Here is an 18236-nt window from a genome sequence, read left to right as displayed (position 1 = left end):
AGTTCACAGTCAGGTGCGTACAAAATTCTGAATTTTACGGTAAGTTGCAGAGCTGGTCTTGCTTTATGCAGAATATCATAATGTTCATCTTGTGGTGTTGGCCTGTTTACATGGCTACTTAGATGTAAATATTGCCCAAGTTTCCTAAACCGTTTCAGTGTCATTGCCTGCCTTACTAATGGGCACATGCAAAAGTCTCCTAGGAAGTAATTTTCTATTTCAGGTAAAACAACCAATCCCATATAAATTAGAACACCTACATATGCCCTTATTTCATCAGTGTTAGTGTCTTGCCAGGTAGTATCTACAGTGCCAGTTTTTCTTTGTAAATATTCGGCATGAATATTCGTCTACTCTGCTACTAGCTCATAAAATTCCAATCCCACAAATAATTCAAAAAATCTTTTTCTGAGCAGAGTTGAGTGGCTCAGACAGTTGAGGCGCTGGCCTTCTGACCCCAACTTGTCAGGTTCGACCCTGGCTCAGTCCGGTGGTATTTGAAGGTGCTCAAATACGTCAGCCTCGTGTCGGTAGATTTACTGGCATGTAAAAGAACTCCTGTGGGACTAAGTTCTGATACCTTGGCGCCTTAAATGTAGTTAGTGGGAGGTAGAGCAAAATAACAGTATTATTATTCTTTTTCTGAACTCCCGGAAGGTAAATTGTGATTTGGACCGGCATTGATTTCCCATATTTACATTTCATCAAAATGAATGTTGTGACTCCAGATATCACTAGTGACATTTCTTTGTAGCCCTGTCCCTCGATCTTCACACATTATTTGTTCACACTCATGATTCTCGGAATCATCACTACTACATTGATCAGAATGCAATTCTGAACCACATTTAGAAGGCTCACTATCTCCACTAACAATCTAACATATCTTCAATTTCGCGTTCTTTCATCCTTTCAACACAACTCCACAATTAGACGACATGGTGTGAACTTGAACAAAAATAATCTCTAACTGAATGACGATGTTTATAAAGTAGATCTGCTTGGGAAATACACACAGGAAATTCTGTCAACAAGGTCCTGACAGCTTGCTGAGTCAAATTAATACAGTGTGGTTTCATAAGACCCTTCAATGTTTTTCTCGAACACACTTCTAATGAAGGTGAGTGTGATGAGCACTTTGGAGCGTTCAGTACGGCAAGTGGGTGATAATACTCGAGCGCTCTGGAGTGTTACGGACGGCAAAGAGTTAACTCTTTATTGCCTACTTTGAAAGACTATACTCAAGCTTATTTGTCTACTAATCTCATTCCAAGTCATCTCTCCACTGACAGCTCAAAATTTGCACATGCACATGAAACTCATAAATCAAGAAGCTCAAGATTTATCGAGCAGCTCATCTCCTTACCTCCAAATCTTTTCAGCCCAAAGTTGGCAATATTTCCATTACACTACTCTTTTGTCGGAATTCACCCAGATCAAATAGTGCTGTTTTCCTTTGAATGTTTTCCAGTTCTCATATCAAATAGTTTTTATGAGGGGTCCCTACTCTAAGTAGGGTCCTACAAGCGACTTATACGCTTTCTTTTTTTATATTCTTACTACGATCCCTAAATACCCTCATAACCATATGAAGAGACCTGTGATCCTTATTTGCAATCCTGATTATGTGATTATCTCAATGAAGATCTTTTCTTGGTATTAGCACCTAGGTACTTATAGTGATCCCCATGAGTTACTGTCATCCCTTCAACACAGTCATTAAAACTGCCACCTCTTAATGATTACAGGATCAGATAATTCTTCACCTACTCTAAATCTCTATGTTTTATTTTCAAAAAAATTAACTACCGTACCCCTTCAGTCACTTTTTTGTCTATTCCAATAGCCCCTTTTATCATCAATAATCTTCCATGATCTACCCAGTCAGAGGCCTTGGATAGGTCAGGAGTGATACAGTCAATTTGACCTCTTGAATCTAAAACATTTGCTATATTTTGCTGAAATCCTACAAGTTGAGTGTCACAGGAATAAATTTTCCTAAACCCCAATGTTTTCCCAAAGCTTACAGGTAACGCACATCAAGCTGACTGGCCTGTAATTATCTGCTTTATGTTTATCACCCTTCCCTTTATACACGGGGTCTACAATTGCAGCTCTCCATTCATTTGGTATACTGTAGCTCCTTCATGTAAACAGTAATCAAATATTTCAGATATGGCCCTATATTCCAACCCATTGCCTTTAGTATTTCCCCAAAAATCTGATCATCCTAGCTGTTTTTCTAGATTTCAATGTTAGTATCTTTTTGCAAATATCTTTATTATGAAAGGAAAATTTCAGTACTTCACCAGTATTAGTCACCTCTTCTACCTGGACATTATCCTTATATCGAACTATCTTTACATACTGCTGACTAACTGTAAATCCTCACATATGCACTCCCCTTGGTATTTTATAATTCCTGGAATGTCCTGTCTCGAACCTGTTTCTGCCTTAAAGTACCTGTACATCCCCTTCCAATTTTTAATAAAACTTGTATGACTGTCATTAATACTTGCCACCATATCATCCTTAGCTGACTTCTTCACTAAATTCAATTTCGTGTTTAATTCCTTCAGTTTTTCCTTACTTCTACAACCTTTCCTAACTCTATTTCTTTCCATTCTGCACTTCCTCCTTAATCTTTCTATTTCTGTATTTTAATATAGTGGCTCTTTGCCATTCTTTACCACCTTTAAACGTACTTACCCATTTTCGCACTCCTCTACAGCTGCTTTAAATCCCATTCTATAAGCTGTTTATATTGTTATTTATCATTCCCCACTAGTCATAATTCCTTTTTTTAAACTTCCTCATGCCTTCCTTATCAATCATATGGTACTTCCTGATATTCTTACTTTTACTAAAGTACTTTGTATCACATTTATTTTTAACTATGACAAAATCTGCTTTGCGATCACTTATACAATCTGTCACTTCAGTTTCCCTATAGAGCTCATCTGGTTTTATCAGCACCTTCTTCCCTCTAGTTGGTTCTATCACTATTCGATACAGCTCTACATCCCTGATTAACTTACTTTCCATTTGTTGGTCATGTTTTCTGCCATTCGAATTACCATCCCAGTTGACATTTGGTAAATTTAGATCACCCACTACAATCACATTCCTTTCATTGTCATTTTCCACATAGTTGATTATCTTATCAAATAATTCTGCATCAGCGTCACTCTTCCCAGGTGTATACACCCCTAAAACATCAAGTTGCCTGTTATCTTTAGAGATGAGCATTATGTCTAGAATCTCATGTTTCTCACCCTTAACTTTCTTAGCTTAATCATACTTCTTTCACCAGAATGAATACTCCCCCTCTTTTTGAATCTATACTGTCTGTACGATAAACACTCCAGTTCCAGGAGAAAATTTCCATGTCCATAATATCACTTCTCTGCCATGACTCAACTCCTATTACAATATCTGGTAAATATATACTGTATCTATTCATTTACTTAATTCTATTCTTTACATAACCTCTACAGTTTATCACTAACAACTTTATGACATCCTTACGTGATTTACAACTCCCTGTACTCTCATCACTGCTCCCTAGCACTCCCCGACTCCCTGTAACTCTTCTTAACTCCTAACTTATACATACTACTGTGGTTCAAGTGAAGGCCATCTGAGTGCAGATCCCTATCTCCTACCCATCCTTTGGGATCTACAAATCTCAGTTTCAGTTTCCTACATATGCATTGCATAGTCTCATTTAAATCCTCGATCACCTTCCAGTCTGTATCTCTCATGCACAGTATCCAATTGATAGGAATCTTCACTCCCTAATTTCTTCTATGCTTCATTAACCAGATCCTGCACATCCTCAACTATGTTGGTACCTATTCCTGCTTGTCTTCATTGTTAATACCAATGTGAAAAACTACCACCTTCTTGTTACCCTCCTTTCGTCAACATCTGCATTAACCTAATTCCTGGATAACACTTGCTATCCTGGTTGCCTTTCTTCCACACACACTTTCCCTACATGCCTAACAGTGGAGACCCCCATGACCAGAACTTTAACCCCTCCCAGCTTGTTACATTTATACCTCCCTGCCGGTATCTCTCATCTTCCCTGATGGCTGCAGAACCTACTACCTCCTCCCTTGTCACACTCTCTTGACCCTGTTCTACCTCCTTATTTCTACCCTGTACTCTTTAAGTTTCCCTTTCCTGACTATCACTGTCCTCTTACCCCCCTCCTCTGTGAAACTTCCCTGTTTCTCATCTTCTCTCTGCTGTTCTACCTGCAGTGATTCGTATTGATTCCTTACCTATACCTCTCCTGAACTCTCTACCATTGAAGTTTCCTTGGGCCCTCAATTTCCTTCCCCTTAAACATTAACCTACCAGTCTTCACTTCCACATTGTGAAATTGGAGTTTACATTGTTTGAAAACAATCTCAGAACATTAAACAGAGAGGATGAAAGAAGGTTATACACAGTTAAGAAAAATTAGGGGAACATGTTTTGTGACGTCTGGTATGTGAACGTTAATTTGGTAGATAGATTTCCCATGGTTGTACAGCATACCTTGAGACCTTAGCTACTCAGAGTATGTCAAATCAAATTTCACCCCTCAAAACAAAGTGAATAGCGGTGCGTCCGTGTGTCGTTGTGAAGTACACAGACTACTGCGGTCATTTGAGCATGTTGTACATAAACCGGCACATCCCACGAGACATCTTAACGAGGTTCGAGTTGCAAGGGCCATCACTTTGGACTTTTCGTCGTGTTGCTGTGGTTCTCAGTGCCTCTCCGTCAGTTATTCACCGCTTGTGAATCGCTACAGTGAGACAGGCCAGTTCACAAGGAGAGTTGGACAAGGTTGTGGACACATGACAACACCACAGGATGACCATATCTGACCATCTGTGCGTTGCATCATCGTTCAGCAATTGCCAGAGAACTGCAACAAGACCTCAGAAGGGTTACTGGAGTCACCGTGTCTGACCAGACAGTAAGGAACATGTTAAGGGAAGTGTCCTTACGACTCAGACGTCCTGCTCGAGTGCCCCGTTTAACGTAGCAACATCACTCGGCTTGCCTTCTGTTTGCCTGTACCCACGTCAACTGGCAACTTCGCCAATGGAGACCTGTGTTGTTCACAGATGAGTCCAGATTTCCCCTGACCCAGCGTGATGGACGTCACGTGTATGGAGATACCGTGGTGAGCAGTGCATGCCAAATGTTGTCCAGGAAGGCGATCGATTCGGACAAGGTTCTGTGATGGTGTGGGGTGGCATCTGTATTCCACCCCACCTGCGTCTAAGTAGGAGTATGGATAAATCCCGGTAGCGTCTCAGGTTAAGAAAATGATCTTGTCATTAATATGTTCATATATCGTAGGTTCCAAAGAAGATTATAGGCACGTTCTGTAAATATTACTCTCCATTCGACATACGATGTGAATTAATTCCTACCATCCATGACTATAATACCTTATTGCTACATATCTTATCCTATTTTCCAAAAATAATAATTAAAAATAATTCTTACAATAGTTTATTAGCATGCTAATCCGGATAAAATGAAATTAAATTATAATCTGGGGAGAAAAGAAAAAGGATGCTTAATAATCAATTAACACATATTTACATTGCTCTCTGGTAATAACATAACTGAAATGGGGTCTCTTCTGCTAATACATTCATTAAATGCCAAAAGTCGCTTTACTCAAGTAATTAATATCATCACATAACTCCCAAATCATGATTCAACTCCACTGCTGAAAAGTTAAAGCTTTAAAATGTGAACATTATGCCTATTGAAATTAAACGCTCACAAATGTAAATTTCCATGTAAATTCATAATTGATCTTGCAGTTATTTCTATACAAGGTTCTCATCTATTATTATTATTATTATTATTATTATTATTATTATTATTATTATTATTATTATTATTATTATTATTATTCATTATGGGGAAAATTTTATGTTGGGTCTTCTTCTTGTTGACATTCTTGATTTATGAGAGCCGAGATATTCAATAAGTTTCCCTATTATGGCTAATAATTGTTGCCACACCCTTAAAATATCGTTAAAATTAAAATATTTATTTATCGTTCCTATATTACATCATTTGCAACACTAGCAATCATAATCAGGCTAAATAGACCTCTCATTAAAATTTCATATGTATATCAACCGAAAAGATGTGCCAAATATTCATATATTATCTTGCCATCAGTCATAATTTAATCTTATTTCATATACCGCTGTGCCATTAATTCAGTTCAACTCAATACATCAATCTACTGTTTGCTTGGGAAAGAATGATTCTGTATAAGACGATAATTCTTGACATAAATCCCTACATCTTCTCCATTAAGCATATGAAATCCATTAACTACTCATATTCTGTTACAATATGTCCCAAATTGACATTGAATCAGCTGGTCTCTTGGTATTACGTTTCATCTCAACATGACCTAACTCTGCGATATTCATTCCAAATATGATCCTCTACCAACATGTATCATATGAATTCGTAACATCTTCTTTCACATAACCTCTCGACAAAATAAACATTACATCTCAACATTTCTTCTTAATAATCATTCTTCACATAAACATCTCATTATTCTTCCCTTTAATATCACATTTGTTACAATACTATATTCCCTCGACGATATATTTTCAATAATATTCTCATATTCCAAGCAGGATCCATCTCTTCGTAATAATCAAGTAGGTACGATTATGTCTGTCGATCTGATTTCCTCTTAAAGCTCAACTATGTTCTTATAATACATGCATCCTTCCAATATCTCCCAGTTCACATCTGACTAGACTTTCCATGTAGATTGGTACGTTAAATCGATATCCACTCGTTACGTTTGTCGTCATAACCATGTCACTTCACATTTGAGTATATCTGTTACAGTATTTGCGGTTTTATGATCAAGACCTACCACTAACATTTAGAATTTGGCACGTATAGTTCATTTACTAACATAAATTCACTAACATAAATTATTTCTATCAAATACTACGAATATTTTTACACAGGAAACTTATCTTATATCTCGTCTCTCCTCTGGAGACTGCTGGCTTTTGCTTGCTCGTTATGCCATCTCCATGTGGCTGGATTCCACCTCTCAAGACGTCATCTCTGGTCCCACGGCATGGTACTGCTTGACATCGTTATGGTATCCCAGGCAATCTGCTCCCAACAGTTTAGGTGGATCTCATGATGTCGCAGTCGCTCATGAAAGTAGAAAATGACATTATACTGGCAGAATATATAATTGAGCTATTCATTTTTAGCCTCTCAATATATATATACATATATTATGGTCTCTATGTTGAAACTGCGTCTGTGTAACTATTCAGATGTGGCTTCTTGTAATAAATATATCTTTTCCTGAGACTAATTAGAGATTCATTTGCTACTTTGATTATTCCTCAGTGTTTTAGATTGCTCGTAGCACAGAAATTTGCCCTTTTGCGTTTTCTTTTGGCGGCTCCAATATCTCCCTTCCTTAATATTTTGAATTTAAAGATTTCCGATCCTTTCCGTAATTTGACTTGTTCTGTTATTATGTAGCTCGGAATTCTACTCCAATCTTCTTATTTAAACTGTTTTTTATTTCCTGAACGATGATAGACTGCCTCTTCTTGCTTCTGAGTTGATTTTTCTGTAAAATCTTTTTCTTCCAGTATTAAGAATGAATTGGTTTCAGTTTTTTTTTAAAACAATATTTGTGCCATCTTGAAGCTCCTTTGCATGGTCTTTATGATTCTGCGCCTTCTAGACTAAGATTGATCTGCATCTTGGTGACAATTTATATGCATTTGTACTGCTTGAAGTTGCTGCGCGCCATTTGGTCTACTCCTTTTCCGTTTGTGCGAGCACCTCGAATGTAACGTCATGGTACAGTATTGATAGTCATACGGATCTTGTCGTCGTCCGTGGTAATCTTACTGCTGCGGGGTACATCGAGCAGATAATGCTACAGCATGTATTGGTTGCTGCATATGGTGTTGGCCCTGAATTCGCACTCGTGCACGACAATGCCTGTAACGTGCATCACCAGAGCTGTTTTGCGAGAACTGGACATTCAAGAGATGAAATGGCCAGCAATGAGTCCCGACTTTAATCCCATTGAGCATGTGTGGGATAGGCTTGACAGAAGTGTTCGGGGCATCCTATTCCACCACAGACTCTCCAAGACCTCGAACAGGCTCTCATTGAAGTCTCTCATTGGGACCTGATACCGCAACATGACCTCCGTCCACTTATATGGAGCATGCCAAGTAGGTGCCAAGCTGTGAGAAATGCTCATGGAGGACATACACCATACTGAAGCTCTCCAACTGTGATAAATATCCTCCCTGGAGGACTGTTATCACTTTGTTTTTGCCCATATTTGGACATTTCCATTTGTGTTCTGAAAATGAACATGAATCCATTGATGCTTTTGTATACTTCAATTTTAAAGAATAAAGGTTTAGTTGGTAATATAATACCTGGGTGTGAGGTTTGGTTTTGTGGAGCATGGCATATGTTTAAAAACATGTTGCCCTAATTTTTTTGAACTGTGTATATACTCTTACGTGATGGGTAAGAACTTGCTTTGTTGGAAAGGAGGAAGGCATTTTCATGGCAAATATGGCTATTCATTGTGAATTTAAGTATTACAGTATTAAATCCAGTACTTTCATTGTTATTTTTCCTGTTAAATTATGGTGTTTTTAGTTTGTTTGTGCCAGTCCCGCGGTTTAAGGGTAGCATGCCTGTTTCTTACCCGGAGCCCCATGTTAGATTCCCGGCTAGGTCAGAGATTTTTACCTAGATCTGAGGGCTGGTTCGAGGTCCACTCAGTCTACATGATTACAATTGAGGAGCTATTTGACGGTGAGATGGCGGCCACGGTCTAGAGAGCCAAAGATAACGGTTGTGAGGATTCATCGTGCTGACCACACAACATCTCGTAATCTGCAGGCTTTCGGGCTGAGCAGTGGTCGGTTGGTAGGCCAAGACCCTTCAGGGTTGTTACACCATGGGGATTTTAGTTTGTGTGCTGAATTCCTTTTACTTTCTTCCTCTGTCTTTCTTTTATTTATTTATTTATTTATTTATTTATTTATTTATTTATTTATTTATTTATTTATTTATTTATTTATTTATTTATTTATTTATTTGTTTGTTTGTTTGTTTGTTTATTATTTATTTAATTCATTCATTCATTCATTAAATTTTTATTTATTTTCGGAGCTTGTTTTGACAGGAGTTTTAAATCCAAAGGAAAAGAGAACTAAAATTCATTGAACTGCACAGGGTGCTGATGATCTGTTGGTGAAAATATGGAGCACAATTGATGGACGTTTAATGGCTACACTACGAGGAGCAACTGCTGAAATCACTGATATTGCTGTCAACTTAGAAAACACGTTGCTGGCTGCTGGTAGCCTTGATAAGCTCTTGAGAGTGTGGTCCTTACAGTCAACGGCTCCTGTAAGTAAGACTTAAGCTTTGGCTCCTTCTTTCTGTCTGCACGAGTGTAGTTTTATTTCCAAAAATAGACTCATTTCTTGATTAAAACATGTACCATGCATCCTGTGGATATTTTTCCTTTGGCCAGGTTTGTTTAGCATACAATGTTGTAATATAACCTAATTTATACAAGCTAATTTGACTCTAGCCAATACACATCTAACATATAGCAAAACCCATCAAATATTATGTATTAACTAGTCAAATGGAAAAAAGGAGAAAGATAAAAATTCTTATTACGTAAGTGCTAGAAATGATCTTCATTAGCCTGCATACAAGAATTGTAGTGTGAGAAAATATACAATTTTATTTTCTACAGTTCAGCCTCTGATATTTCTCCACATTTTCATTGTGGCGCTGTGCCAGAGTTTCTGCTGCACGCTTAGTCTTTTTAAGGTCCCACTCCTTGGCTGAATGGTCAGCATAAAACCCTTCAGCCTAGAAGGCCCTATTTGGTTCTCGGACTGGCCAGTGTTTTTTACTGAATGTAGCCAATTCCTCTAGGTTGGGGACTTAGTGTTTGTGTTGATCTTAACCCTCGAACCGGTAGTTGAAATAGCTGTAACCTATGGGTGTGCACCATACATTTGCAGTACCTGATGTATGTCACTCTGACAGATGTATTATTCACAGAATATGCACATATAATACACCGGAACATTTAGCATGAACTGGACTATTTGAAAAGTGGTTTCCATTTACCCTCAATGTAATATTTTTTAAATTTTCTGCCCCTTTAAATGCCCCCTCAAAAAAATCAAAAATATTTTTTACTTACACATCAAATATAAATGACTAATCAGTTTTCCTGAAACTTTTTAAAATATACATTTTGTAGAGAAATTAATTCTGATGATAGGCATGCAAATTTTAAGTGAATAGTGTTAATACTTTAGGAATTATTCAATAAAAAGTTCATTACTTGATAGAGTTCTAACCGGTGGGTATTCATAACCTATCTCAGGTGGCACAACACTTATCCATTATGCTGCAGTAGGCCTTGAATTTACAGATACATTTAATTCTATTAAAATATCTTCATCATTTAAATCCAAAAATGTAGCCATCGTGTGTGCATAACACACAGTAAACAATGAAAACAAGTCACAACAAAATCAACACGTGTTTCAAATCTGTACGAATTGCGACCTTCATTTGTTTCAAAGATATCACACATAAATGGATGTATTGAACACTGAAAAATTCCACATTCCAAGGAGAAAACATGCCTGATGAACGCTGCCATCTAACGTAAATATTCACAACTTCTTCTACCTGTATTTACTGGTAAAATAGACCTGACGATCTATCATCAGCTACTGGTTCGAGGGTTACACAAACAACATGCCACTCTACCAAAGCATGCAATGGTGAATACATCCTTCCACATAGGGTTAGCATCAAGAAGGGAACCTCCACATCAAGTACTATCCTCAGTAAAGTGGGGGGAAAGATCAGGATGAAGAGGGATAAGAAGCTTTTTTAAGAATTAGTTTGCCGTGCGGTTAGGGACGTGCAGCTGTGAGCCCTCATCCGGGAGATAGTGGGTTCGAGCCCCACTGTCGGCAGCCCTGAAGATGGTTTTCCGTGGTTTCCCATTTTCACACCAGGCAAATGCTGGGGCTGTACCTTAATTAAGGCCACAGCCGCTTCCTTCCCATCCCTAGCCCTTTTCCGTCCCATCGTCGCCATACTACCTATCTGTGTTGGTGCGACATAAAGCAAATAGCAAAAAAGAAAAGAAAAATTATTTCACTGTTTTGGTCAGAAGGAATAGTATGTTGGAAGAATGTTGGTCCTAAAATAAATTGTTGCTGGAATAAGTATTGGAAAGGAGCAAACAACTGTCAGTTCAGCTCATATATAGAGAGAGGAACATGGAAAGGAGCACGTAATAGGTCAAACATAATGGCAGGTTGGTGTGGGAAGAGGGAGAGGGAGAAAAAACTAGGACAAACATAAAAACACAAGGATATTTTCTGCATCTTCACACACTGCTGTCTTTAAATAGATAGGCTCCCTCCTTAATCCCAGCTGTTCTACATCCTTCTTTTCTGAGCTCCCAGTGAGGTTGATTTTACTTCCCAGTTTCTTCGGGAGGGCAGGCATTAGCACTCACTGAGGGGTCTTCTTGACTTGACAGATCTTCAGTCTTGATAGGCCTACAGGAAGAAAAGGAGAAGAAGAAACACGGATAAGAGGCGGAAAAGGGAAGAAGCACCTGTATTCAACTTATCTTATGCATCAAACACCAATTTTTGTGTTGTGGAGTCGAGATTTGTGAATGAGTCTTGGGTTCTCTCATGATCAGTAACAGTTAGTTTATGAATTACATCCATGTCAATGAAAATGTGCCAGCTTTAAACATATAATTATCTGCTTACTTTTCATTTCTTTATGGGTTTATGGTTTAATATTGTATTGTTTTTCAGGGCTTTGCGAAGTCTGACTAGACTACTTTTGAAATACTCTAGCAACTCGATACTCTGGTTGATAAGTGCTCTCTAATGAATGAAAAAGGCATTAAAAATTGCAAGTTGTAGCAAGGTTCTTATGATTGCTGTATAGATGAAGCAAACACGATTTGTACTGTACGCTGGTATGACAATAGTGTTGTTACCCTCCTCTCCAGTGACCGAGCTCGATAGCTGCAGTCACTTAAGTGCGGCCAGTATCCAGTATTCGGGAGATAGTAGGTTCGAACCCCACTGTCAGCAGTCCTGAAGATGGTTTTCCGTGGCTTCCCATTTTCACACCAGGCAAATGCTGTGGCTGTACCTTAATTAAGGCCATGGCCGCTTCCTTCCCACTCCTAGCCCTTTCCTGTCCCATCGTCGCCACAAGACCTATCTGTGTTGGTGCGACGTAAAGCAACTTGCAAAAGAAAAAAAAAAAACTCTCCAGTGAATCTGGCGTGCATCCGTTAGGAACTGTGAGACACTATTCTGCTGCCACTAAGAGGAGGATAGATGTAGATCAACCAAATGTAGCTAAAACGTACAATACCTACATGGAGGAGGGGTGTGTTGATCAGATGGATGGCAATATTTTTGCTTACCCGATTGCAATCAGAGGAAAGAAGTGGTATGTCCCTATAATCTTTTAGATGTTTGATGTTGTACAGAAGAATGTCTTTCAACTGGCAAAATCAATGGGATACTCATCAGACATGTTGAAGTTCTGCAGAGAATTTGCAAGTTCACCTCTAATGAAATATAACTCACCAAGATTGCTTCCAGGACCAAATCGCCTCGTAGCTACTCCTCAGATAATACCTACATCAGTACGAAAGGAAAAGACAAAACACCTCATTGTCATGCAGCAACCACGACGGCAGTGTGCTGTTTGTCAACATAAAACAACAAAGGCCTGTATAAATTACATGGCTTTATGCTCCATAATAAGTGGTTTTTTGTATTTCATAGGGCTTAAGAGGATTCAGACTGAATTCTTTAACTTATTGTAAAGATATATTTTTGGAGGAAGAGAACATCTTCTAACACAACTTGTTACTTTGTATGGTATGTGGTATGTAATAATGGAGCTTTTCGATCAGCGTTTGGCTCTATCACATTTTATAATCAAATATTAGTAAAAAGTGTCAAATGAGAAACTATTGCACGTATCAACTGAAAAATAGCCAAAGAAATGGAAAAAATCAACTTCATTTCTAATGGCACGGTATCTGCCCGCCAGGTCGTTAATGACCCATATTAATAAAACAACTAGTACAAATAATAACATTATTTAATGCATGTAGTATGAGTTCTGTACCTCTAAGGACTACTTTAGTTGAATATCATAAAAATTTTATATAAAAAACGATATGGGCTTATATGGGTTAACTTGAAAATTGCTGACAACATATGACAGTTGGAAATTTGAGTTCAGGATGGCAAAGTAAGGCCCTTGGTGTCCCTCAGGGGTCAGTTCTCGGACCACTGTTATTTATAATCCAAATTAATGATATATCTAAAGATCTTAAATTCTGCAAATTGCAAGTGTACGCGGATGATGTACAGATTTACTATCATTCAGAACCGAGTGATATTAAATACTGCAATTACTAAAATAAATTCCGACCTTCAACATCTTAGTGACTATGCAAATAAAAACAGTTTATTAATAAACTCAAATAAGACTCAAGTTATTATTATCAGTATCAGTAAAAACCTATATTCCCTCAAGCAACAGGACATCTCCCCAATCATTTTAAACAATAACATCATACCCTACTCTACTTCAGTGACTAACTTAGGAATTGTTATGACTGAGACCCTAAATTGGACTCAATGGGTGATAAGCACATGTAATAAACTATATAAATGCTAATATCCCCTGAAACGGTTCTCTAATGTATTCTCTTTTTGACTTAAAATACAAATAATTCACTCTCTAATTTGTTCACTTTGGGTGATGTTAACCTTAGCACTAACTGGGGACTGCTGAGAGATAATGTTCACTAGGGGAAGCTGCAGATGAGGGGAGGGGGAATGAGTTGAAGGATGAGGAGCCGGACATATGTTGCGCAGACTTTCTTATTTGCTGATTAAGATCTCTTTCAATTGTTATACCAACAAGAATGTTAGACTTCTCCTGAATTTCATGAGATTGTGAATGGAATTTGATTTTTGATTGAAGTTTATGTGAATATTTTCCAGAATGTTTAATAAAGTTCCTTTATTGGCTGCATGCAGGATATCTAAATCTTTATCTATAGATGAAAATGTTTGATTGTAATCCCCCATGTGTTCACTCATGGCAGAAAACTTCCTGTATTTAGCTGCATGAAAGTGTTATTTATAATGGACTAGAAAATTCCTCGCAGTCAGTCCGATGTAGCTGGCATCACACTGATTGCGTATTAACTTATAGAGCCCTGATTGCATATATTTATTAAGAGTATTCATGTTTTAAATTAGTTTGAATGAGGTGTTGTTAGTTCTGAAAGCGATATTGAGGTTTTGTATTTTAAAGATGTACTGTCGGTGGGTCAATAATAATGAAAATATCATCTACATATCTTGACCAATGGAATATTCCTTGTAAGTTATTAAGTACCGTTGTTTTTTTCTAGCTTATCTCTGTAGATTTCTGCCAACATTCCAGAAATAGGGGATCCTATGGGGAGTCCTTTCTGCAGATAAAGTCAATATGGAACTGAAGATGAAATTGATCACATGTAATAAGAAAAACAGCTGGTTCAGAAAGGAGTCTGTCTCAAGGTCATAAGATACAGTCGGGATGGACCGTATAAGACTGTAATGGATTATGTCATTGTTGGTCCCACATGGTGTAGAGGTACCATACCTGCCTCTCACCGGGTTTGATTCCCAGCCAGGTCAGGGATTTTTACCTGGATCTGAAGTCTGGTTTGAATTCCACTCAGCCTCCGTGATTACATTTGAGGAGCTATCTGACGGTGAGATAGCGGTCCTGGTCTAGAAAGCCAAAAATAATGGCCATGAGGATTTGTTGTGCCAGTCACACGACACCTCATAATCTGCAGTCCTTTGGGCTGACTAGCGGTTGCTTGGTCGGCCATGGCCCTACAGGGCTGTTGCGCTGTGAGGTTTCATTTCAATTACGTATGTCATCACAGATGAAGAAAGGAGCAGGCTTGTGACAGATGTCAAAGTAATACTTAATGAGAGCCTTGACTGACCACCAGTTATTAGCAACAGGAAGATGTCAAAGATCAAGGTGTGGCAATTTCATAAAACAGATGTGAGAGCAGACCATTAGGACCAGGTAAGAGGTCATTTACCAAGAGATGAAGTGAAGACCAGAGATGAAGAAAGGGCCAGACTGAAAATCATCTTGGCAAAGAAAGCAATTGAGGTCTGTGGGCATGAAAGTGAGGGAGAAGGAAACATCATGGTGGAATGAAGGTGAGAACAACCATAAGGGAAAGGAATGCATCGTGTAAAGAAAGAGACCGAGAGAAAATAAAGTTCGAACTTGTAAGGGATGAAGAAAAGAACAAACATCATGGAGAGGTGTACAGAGATGAGAACCTGAAGGTCAGAGGGTTAGTTCAAGAAGAAGGTGAACTTCAGAAAACAGACATGAGAGCAGACTATCAGGACCAGATAAGAGGTCATTTGCCAAGAGATGAAGTGAAGACGAGAGATGAAGAAAGGGCCAGACTGAACATCATCTTGGCAAAGAAAGCAATTGAAGTCTGTGGGCATGAAACTGGATGAAGATAGCAGAGGCAATATAAAGTTACTGTACAACATGTTCAAAGGGAAAAGGAAACCAGTTGATACCATCAAGGCACTTGAAGATGAAAGTGGGAATAAAGTCAGAGAGCTCCCAAAGAACCATTTTGACAACCTCCTGAATGGATTAGAGGAAAAGAGAAACATAAAACCAGATGTGAAGCCTGCTCAGAGGAGCCTGCTATCACCTGCACAGAAACAGAAGCCGCACTAAGAACTATGCATAGAGGAAAATAGCCAAAAATAGATCAAGTAATGCAGACATGATCAAAGCAGCTGGTATACAGGGTCTGCATTGACTACACAGGCTGCTTAATGTACTGTGGAAGGAGAACATGGTACCTGCAGATGGCATCGGTGGTGTTATCATTCCTTTGTTCAAGAAAGGGAATATACAAAAATCCACTGATAATAGGGGGATAATTCTCATGTCACATGGCCGGAAAATGATCGAGAAAATCATAGAATGGAAGCTGTGAACTGTCTTAGAACCTCAACCGGAATACGAGTAGTACGGCTTCAGAAGTTACAGGTCAACTGTAGATCTTATATCCAGTGCCAGAATACTGGTGGCAAAGTATTGGCAGAAAGGCAAGAACTTGGCATTCCTGAATATTGAAAAGGCATATAACAGTGCTGCAAGAGAGATGAACTGGCATTGCTTGGGAAAGAGGATGGTGCCTGAAGAACTTGTAAGGAAAGTTCAGGTGTTGTACAGGGACTGTACCAGCTGCATAGGAATTGGAGGGAGGCACTTATCATGGTTTACAACTAAGAATGGCATCCAGCAAGGCAGTGCACTCTCCGTTCTGCTGTTTGTCACAGTTATGAATTATAAAATGAAGAGCATGAAGGAAACTTTGGGTGAACTCAACACAGTTGCCTTTACTGATGACATCATGATTTGGGAAGAAACAGATGACGAGGTGCAGGCAAGACTCAACTTGTGAAAAGTCAAGTTTCAGAAGGTTGACCTCAAGATTAGTGAAACGAAGATGGTGGTGAAGGCAGAGAGCAGATATAGCCGACCAACAACCATGAGACTAACCAGCTGAAGAGTGTGGACAGTTCCACCTACCTCAGCAGTATAGTCTTCAGAGACAACATAGCCACAAGAAGGATCACCAACAGCTGCAAAAGAGTCCCCACCTGTTACCAGCTTGTGAGGACCCTTTGGGATGTTAAGATTCCAAAGAAAGCAAAATTAACCCAATAGCTTGGAATGACGTGTAGCATTCGTCATGCGGTAGCTGTCTGCTGCTCTGGAGTGACGTGTCTGACAAGCATTCCACCACATCTGCATTGTCGTTCCATCTCCTGAGTTTCCGTCAAACTATGCCTGAGGTCTCTTCACAGCCATCTAGGCAAAGCTCCATTGTTTCGTTTCATACATATATCGATCCACTTTAATGGTTTTTTACCTCATTAGCAATGTGCAAAATTTGTTGACTATTCACTCATGTACTTTTCCTGCAATGGCATAGGAAAACAAGGATAATTTTTGTAGCAATGCTATAAAAGGCATATTAAATAAGTGTTTTAGTGATTATGAGGATAGTAGGCCTAATTATAATTTTAGTGATAATTCTGATGAGTGATGTTGCAGAGTTAGACTCTGATGAAGGTGAATTGATACTGAAGAGACTGTTGTTTCCAGTACTATTCATGCTGGATGTAGAGGTGCTGTGTGTAATTCTTACTGGGAAGACATGGATAATTATGTAAGAAATAAACATTTTATTTTGGACCCCAAGGTCCTAAATGTTGTAGAACCAGTAAAGGCTTTCAAACTTTTTTTTTTCCGCCTGAACTCGTCCAGCTACTGTAATTGTTACAGAAACAAATCACTACACTGAGTGGTACATAAGGACCTGAGGAATGTTATATCCATTTCGATCTAGGGTAAAGGAATTGATTCCAGTCACTGAAAATGATATATATGTTACTTTAGCTCTCATCATGCTGATGAGAATAGTGCAGAAATAAACTGTTAGGTCTTACTTCTTGAAAAATTGTACCATTGTTCATTTTTGATCAGTCATATCTCTACAGTAGAACGATACTGACCTTTACCTATGGTATCGAAACATGTACCCTCGCTAAGAAGGACTCATCAAGGTTGCAGGCATCAGAGAAGAGTCTGAGATCCTCTATCCAGAAGATCAGGATTGACAAGTTAAGAAATGAGGAGATGAGACAGGAAGCTGGGATGAAAAAATATCTGCTAGACAGTGTTGGTACATCCGTACTGTGCTGGTTAGGATGTATGATGATATAGCGTACAAGAACAGCCTGAGTGTACTTGGGAAGAGAGGTAGAAGGAAATCACCAGGTTAGAAGAGACAGAACCTGCTGGATGGATATGGTCAACACTGACAATGCAGTGGATGATGTGGAGAACAGGACATTTATGAATAGAGGAGAGTAGAAGAGGCTTATCAACAGTACTTGGGAAACTGGAACTGTAAATTCATGATGATGAGTGATGACTAAGTC

At 38.7% G+C, this 18236-nt stretch overlaps 1 protein-coding gene across 1 annotated transcript in view; it reads left to right on the top strand.

Annotated features, from left to right (window-relative positions):
- The window catches only part of BRWD3 (bromodomain and WD repeat-containing protein), a 242942-nt gene that overhangs the window by 43824 nt on the left and 180882 nt on the right, over window positions 1-18236 (top strand). The window contains exon 8 of the mRNA XM_067143342.2: window positions 9301-9477. Coding sequence (XP_066999443.2) covers window positions 9301-9477 — 177 coding nt within the window. The remainder of the gene's footprint in view (window positions 1-9300; window positions 9478-18236) is intronic.

Source organism: Anabrus simplex, chromosome 3 (genome assembly GCF_040414725.1).
Source record: "Anabrus simplex isolate iqAnaSimp1 chromosome 3, ASM4041472v1, whole genome shotgun sequence".
Lineage (NCBI taxonomy): Eukaryota > Metazoa > Arthropoda > Insecta > Orthoptera > Tettigoniidae > Anabrus > Anabrus simplex.
The sequence above is the reverse complement of the archived record's forward strand: the minus strand, read 5'-3'. Positions and strand labels throughout refer to the sequence as shown.